The 6,979-nt window shown below is 40.2% G+C and overlaps 1 protein-coding gene across 1 annotated transcript; it reads left to right on the forward strand.

The window, feature by feature from the left end:
- Positions 1-1,078: 1,078 nt before the first annotated feature.
- On the forward strand, positions 1,079-2,283 carry LOC116178576 (cytochrome c-like). Its single transcript, XM_031498121.1, has 3 exons — positions 1,079-1,200; positions 1,612-1,809; positions 1,859-2,283. Exons 2-3 carry the CDS (start codon positions 1,629-1,631, stop codon positions 2,002-2,004), a joined length of 327 nt encoding a protein of 108 aa, XP_031353981.1. The 5' UTR covers positions 1,079-1,200; positions 1,612-1,628; the 3' UTR covers positions 2,005-2,283.
- Positions 2,284-6,979: the final 4,696 nt, after the last annotated feature.

A 6,979-nucleotide genomic window follows, 5' to 3' on the forward strand; every position in this document is an offset into this window, starting at 1 on the left:
TTGCTGTCTTTTGTTTTTTCCCTAGAGGGAAAAACTGAAAAATGGCCGATTCTTTCAATTTGCTCTAACTGCTTTATTTTTGCAACTAGAACAAAATTCAGGCACTTTTTAACGTAAAAATCAATGCCGTCAGTCGTTTGTTTCTAGCCCTTTTAGTAACTAATGCGCTGTAACCCAAAGTTGATTTTTTAAATGGAAATTATAGTTGGCCATGGTTTTTAAAGCATTGCTTGTTTTACGAGCTTTCCGAAAATTTATAATGTATCATAAGTACTTATGTTCTCTACAATAAATGTTGTTTATTAATACATCTTGTCTGAAAATAAAGAGCAAAAAGAATAGTCCGCCATGAAAAACACTTTACAGCTGCAGTTTGTTTTTTTGGAAAAGTCGCAATAGATTTGTCTGCATTCTTTGGCTTATTTTATGACTAAAAGTTCATATTACAAACATACGTCCACAAACGCTTCGTTTCCGATTTACAGGGTGTTATAATTTCACCGGACATTTTACAATTTAAACCTTTAATTTATATGCAATTTGTTTTATTTTGATGTAAGGTATCTAGATTAATATTATTGATTTGATTATAAGTTTTTTTGAAAAATTTTCTTGTATTAGGGTGCTAACATGTTACATTATCGAAAATAGAAAAAAAATCTCTATCAAATGAGCCTAATGAAAAGGTGCACTCCCATTTAGAAAAAATCATTCTTTTTTCTTCACTCATTTGTTTTCTCAAATAAAAACTGGAGAACGCTGCTTTATTATGGGAAATAAAATGTTAAAAAAATGCTAAAAATAAGAAACGCTGATGCATTCGTTTGTTTCAGCGCCCTCCAAAGTTATACCAAAAAGAAAAGGGATCAAAGAAGCAGAAATAATGATGATTTCTTGACCTTTCAAAGGTAATCAAAAAGTATTGAAAACCATAAATGAATTTACAGAAGTGCTGAAAGCTACTGTCGGTGACATCTATCAGAAACTAGCTGAACTAATATACAGGAAAACGGGAAAACCTACTGCTCCCTTTTTGTATTAAAGAGACCTTAGTTCAACAATGGAGAGTAGCCCTCTATGTTTTAATTGTAGCCGGAGGGCGCTAATCATTATAAAGTCACCTTCTACCGGCCGGATCGATCTTTAGAGTCTAGCGCTAGCCTAGATAAGACAGTGGTGGTGATTTTGTGTTTTGTGCGTGTAAGTAGTCGTATTTAAATCGGTTTTTTTTAATTTTTGGATAGTGGAAAAAATTGTGTTGAGTTACAACGTCTTTTGATGATCCTTAGCAAATGAGGTCACGCATCAGGGATGCACGACCCTTCATTTACCTACGTTATGTAACCCTTTGCTATTATTTTGCAATTGAACCAATTTTAACCTTGCTGAATTACATAATTGTTCCCAATGACCTACGGTCGCAATTTTTGCGGTAAAGTGACGTTCGCACGTGGACAAAAAGCACTTCTGACCAAAGGAATCCAAGTGATTCACTGTGGAGGGAATCTTAGGAAAAAACCACGTGCGCAGCATCACACGTTGCATAATCTTAGGCGCGAATTCTCACGTGAGAATATTTCCACAGCCTTCTCAAATCTAGTTTGATTTCAGAACGTACTAGACGAAAAATGGCCGTACCAGACGGAGATGCACAGAAAGGAATGAAGCTGTTCAAGACGAGATGCGAACAGTGCCACACAGTCGAGAAGGGAGGCAAACACAAAACCGGGCCCAATCTACACGGGCTAATTGGGAGGAAAACCGGACAGGCGCCCGGATTCTCTTACACAGACGCGAACAAAGCCAAAGGTAAGCTAACCGCCTAAGCACAACCAATACATCAAGTCACGTTTTACAGGAATTGTATGGAATAAGGACACGCTATTCGTATACTTAGAGAATCCCAAAGCGTATATACCCGGAACAAAGATGGTGTTCGCAGGCCTCAAGAAGAAAAACGATCGTGCGGATCTCATCGCGTACCTAATGGAGGCGACGAAATAATCGCACTACAGTTTACGGAACTAAAAATAGCGCTGCCATTAATTTATTGCGAGATTTGCGAAGAATCTTCTAGGTTAAGTAAAGGAATTATTAATTTTAAGAAAGGTAGTTCTGTTTTGCGTTCTGTAATATGTAATTGACGGTAGTATTCGTTGGAGCTGTTACCTTATCGATAAACGAACACTAGGGATTCTTTTAGCCAATTTTGAAATTACCTGTTGTCGAACCAAAAGTATTTATGGACATGTTATCATTTGAAATATAAACACTTTAAAGATTCACCTTTTTATTTTGTTATTAATTGGGTGTCGTAGATGGTTGTTGAGGCGGGGGTACGTATCCGATGCGATTGTAAATTTCTTGTTTACTTTTGGGACCTGGTTGCCATGCGGGAGGGTCGTTGAAAGGCAAACGCTTCGGTTGCTCCTTACTGGCCTCTTGTTCTCTTCGTACCACCTCATATTCGATAACGTCGTCCAGCTTGAGCTCGATGCTTGTTGGGGGTCGCCGTAACATCGCGAACTGAAACAACTACTTTTAGGGATAATCCTGGGGGTGATAATTAACTTACCGTCACAGTTTTCCTAATTATAACTAAATTAAATTGCTAAGTAAAATGAAAAGATTGCTGGAAAAGTGAGGTTAAGCTTCCATTTTAAAACTCTACAGGGTTGTCAGATCCAGGAATCCAGTGGCGTAACAACCGTTACAAGGGTCCTACAATGAATTTGCGCAAGCTTTGTGAAATTGGAATGTAGTGAATATCATTAGAATGAACATGGTTCTTTGTTCCTCATAGATTGTACATATTATGAATGCCCTAATTTAATTCACATACAGAAATGAAAATATCAAAGGAACTTTTTGTATATGTACCCACTAAAATTTACAATTTGCAAATAAAACCAAGAACTGTCTTCCTCTTACGAAAAATGGGGCATGACATATTCGTTAGGAAGGGACGATTCGATAATCCTATATGAAAAACTACATATAAGGAGTATCTTTAGGCCTGAACGTTTTGGGGGGATCTGGAATTTAAGGAGCATTACCGCCCTCGGTGCTCCGTCCTCCTTACTGCAGACTAACTAAACATTGTTTGTGTGTAGTCTTTTCATAAACCCCTCATAGACGCATGGCTCTTATCGGGGCGCAATTGCTACATTGGTTGTGGCGAACCAGCTCTTACACATGACGTCGGGAGAGCGTCTTGCTGTGCTGGAGGTTTGCCTGTAGCACAGATTTCTGTGCCTGTAGGAATGTCGCATATGTATGTTTCCCCGGTTGACCCCCAGGCACATCGGCTCCCTGGGTCGACGCTGGCGTCACTGGTTGGGGGGGGGAGCCTGCGTCCTGCTCTCTCTTTAGCACTCGCCGTTCCTTAGTGTTGAAACTGGTAAGTAGGCGTTTATAATATTCCCCTGCGGTGGCTTGATCAGCGCAGTTGACCAGCAACCAGCCTGATTGTAATTTGAACGTAGAACTTAGGAATTGAGGACACACCGTTCCTCCGTCAAGGTTTCTATAATGGTTTGAAAGATTCCCTCTTGAAGTGCTTCAAGCTTTTCTGTAGTGAGGTTCTCCCCCGGGCGTCTGCCATGCAGTATCCCTACCTATTTACCCTCTATACCTTGGTTATAGCAAAGAATACTTATTAGTTACTCTTTGGTTATAGATTATAGAAGGATTGACCGGGTACTGTGGAAACTGGAACCGCACACCCATTTGACCATGTCGTCCCCCTGCGTGACTGCTTCCTTGTCTGGGCAGCCTCGAGTTACCTTGTTCTCTCAGCCGCACATACGCTGCCGGACTGCTTGCTCGGCTACTTGGACCGGCCCTACACCGAGTTGGCTCAGCCAACGGTACCGTTTCCTTGCAGCACCGCTTGTCTTGGGGGGCCTGACTTTCAGATGAATTTTCGCCAAAGCCTCACCCAGCATACCTGGAGCCACATCTGGACTATTGAGGCAATTTCTGTCCCTTACTCTAGTGGAGCATTAATTGAGTCCTTGTGAGACCGAAATAGCTCCAAGTCTCATGGTAGAGGGCTCTGTTGAGGGGCGCCACCCTCTGGTATTTTATCGGATTCTTCCTTGCGAGTCCCACAAGTGGAGATAAGTCGGTTATTTACCGCAGAGCTCCATACGACAGGAAGGGTGTTTTTAAAACTGGAGTCCCTCTGAGCTCCAGAGTTCACTTACTAAATGCCGGTTCATTTACCCATCATCCAGCATTTGCCTGTAAGCATTCCATTTCCGCATTAACCCTGTGTCTTATGCGATCATCCACACGGTCATCCCCCTATCCGCCACTCGGGGACACGCCACCCTCCACATACAAGTTGACTACTGGGATCATTTTCCTAACTCTTGACGAGTAGGTACAATAATCTAACTTTTAAGTCGAAACGGCAGACGTTTCCCGGCACTTTATCATAAGCAAAATTACATAAATAGAAGAAATTGCCATTAGAAGACTCCCCTCCCCGTATTGCTGACGTACGGCCCGGCATATGACGAAAAAGGAAGAGATTACTGCATAATAAAGTTGACTGCATAGGATTGCTTTCTTCAGTAAATTTTCTGGTTCCGAAGTAGAACGGTCAACAACACCATCACGTTTACTGTATACAGAGCGTTTCTTATTTTTTCTCATATTGCCATTGTTTCAACTGTAAAGTGTGTTGCCTAACCATAGGGGTATGTCACCACAAGTTTTCGTTTACATCTCCTTCAATATCATAACCTTTTCAACTGCTTCGCGTCTCTCTCACACTTTACTTATGTCTTCATTACGCCACAACGTCGTTCTCCATTTAAATCTCCCCCTTCACATGCTCCTTGAGCCTCTTTTCTTCCCCCTAATTCTCCATTACATCTTATTAATATTCCTTTAATACTCTCACATCTTTTGCACGTTTTCTTCATATCTCATCTGTCTACGCCTCCTTCAAGTTAACCGCTCCATTTTTTGTTTACTTCTTTAGCATCCCGCCATGCCTGCTTAAAACTGTAATTGCGTCTTTTAAATGATTCATTCACGTCTCTTTAATTTTTCAATGAAGTTTTTTACATCCCCTTTCCATCTACTTCACGTCTTCATCAAGATATCGCCACGTACACATCATATCCTTTGCTATTCCCCCCCCCCCCCGCCTGACAGGTCTGCTTCAAATCCTCCTTACGAATAGTACACTTTCTTCTTACAGGTTCTTCGCGATTCTTTCATATCTCCTTTATGCCTCGCCGCTTTTAATATTTCCTAGTTATAAAATCAATATTTGTGAACCACTGAGGACTAAGGCAATTACGGGCACGCCCGAGAGTGTTCAATGCACTTCTAGAAGTTTCTATAATATTCCCCAGTCTTCTTCATAGTGCGAACAGTTAAGGGTATTTATGACCCTTCAAGTACTTGAGAGGGTTCATCAATAGAAGTCCTTGAAACTCTTTGTTCTCGAAGGGTTTTTAAATGCCTTTAGAAAATTCGAAGATTTTTTTAAAAGATCGTTAAGGCCTCCATGAGCCACTATAGAAGCTTTTCAATCATTTCAGTTTTTTAGCGTCCCCTAACGGTCCATTAAATCTTATGAGGGTTTTTACGGGTGTTTAAAGCTTTTTTATAATCTTTAAGGACATGTAGTATTTGAAACAGAATCGCTAAAACCAATTACGAGCTATAATAGTACCTATCTAAGGACATCAAGGACCTCTAAAAGTCTCTAAGCGTTAGAGGGTTTGAAAACCCCTAAGAGTTTCCACGAATCTCCTTTGAAAGCCTTATAAAAGCCTTTGAAAATTCTTAATAAGTACGTTAATATATTGTTTAAGAGATTTGTATTGAAGAGCATTTAAGAGCTTATTTTATAGATCCATAAAGGTTTTTGAATTTTTACGCGTCTCCAAGAATCTTTAATAGATTTTAAGGTCTGTACACATTTTACAAGGGCATCAAAGAGGACTTTAGAGCTTTACAGATGCCTTTGAAGCCTTCGAACTTTTTCTCTCCTAATTAAAAGCCGAGCCTTTAAGATCTCCGTGCTCGTTTGAGAGTTTTAACAGTCGTAAAGGGCCTGTAAAAGAATCATAATCGATTTAAAAACATTTAAAAACTATTTCTCAATATTTGAGAGTCTCCAAGGGTTTTCATAGGTATGTACTTTAATGGACATTCAAGACCTTCAAGATCGTTTATAGAGTCCATAGAGGTCCACAAGATCTTGTTAAGAGACTTTAAGAACAGAAGCTTTAATAAGTTTTGTTGATCCTTAAGGACGTTCAAAAGTACAAGAGTGCTCAATAATCTCAAACTTTCCCTCCCTCATTCATCTTCTCCCTTACGCATTTTTTCGTGAATGCATCGCGACTTTTATTTTAAATCTCCTTCACGCCTTCTTCAAGATACTTTCCGTTTGCATTATTTCCCTTTATTATGTGTGCTTTATTAACCCAACCATTTCCATTTAATCGTTTTTTTACATCCCGTCTTGCCTGCTTCAAGCCCCTCTCACGTCGTTTTTGCGCTTCCATTCATTTCTGCGTCTCTTTCGCCACTTCTACAGGCTTTATTTAAGCCACAAGGTCTTTGCGTCTCTTCAAGTCCACATTACGCCTTTTTCAAAGGTTTTTTACATTTGCTTTCTGTTCACCCCGTTCGTCCCTACACCTTTTCACGCTACTTTCTTCATGACTTCTTTTCGTCATGTTTCCTACGCCTACTACAAGCTAACCTTTGCAGTTTTTTTTACATCTTCAACCGCCGCATCCCGGTTTGCTTCAAATCTCAATCACGCTTCCTTCTTTTCCCCTTAGGTTTTCATGGCGTTCCTTACACCCCCTCATTTTTCATCACTCCCTCGTCTCGTTTACGCGTTTAGGATCTTTCCATTTCTTATTCTTATCTTTAGGATTCCACTTTGAGGTTTTCCGGACGAAAAACGCTTTCTCTACATCCTTGCTCAACCATTGTCTCT

Source organism: Photinus pyralis, unplaced genomic scaffold (genome assembly GCF_008802855.1).
Source record: "Photinus pyralis isolate 1611_PpyrPB1 unplaced genomic scaffold, Ppyr1.3 Ppyr1.4_LG8, whole genome shotgun sequence".
Classification (NCBI taxonomy): domain Eukaryota; kingdom Metazoa; phylum Arthropoda; class Insecta; order Coleoptera; family Lampyridae; genus Photinus; species Photinus pyralis.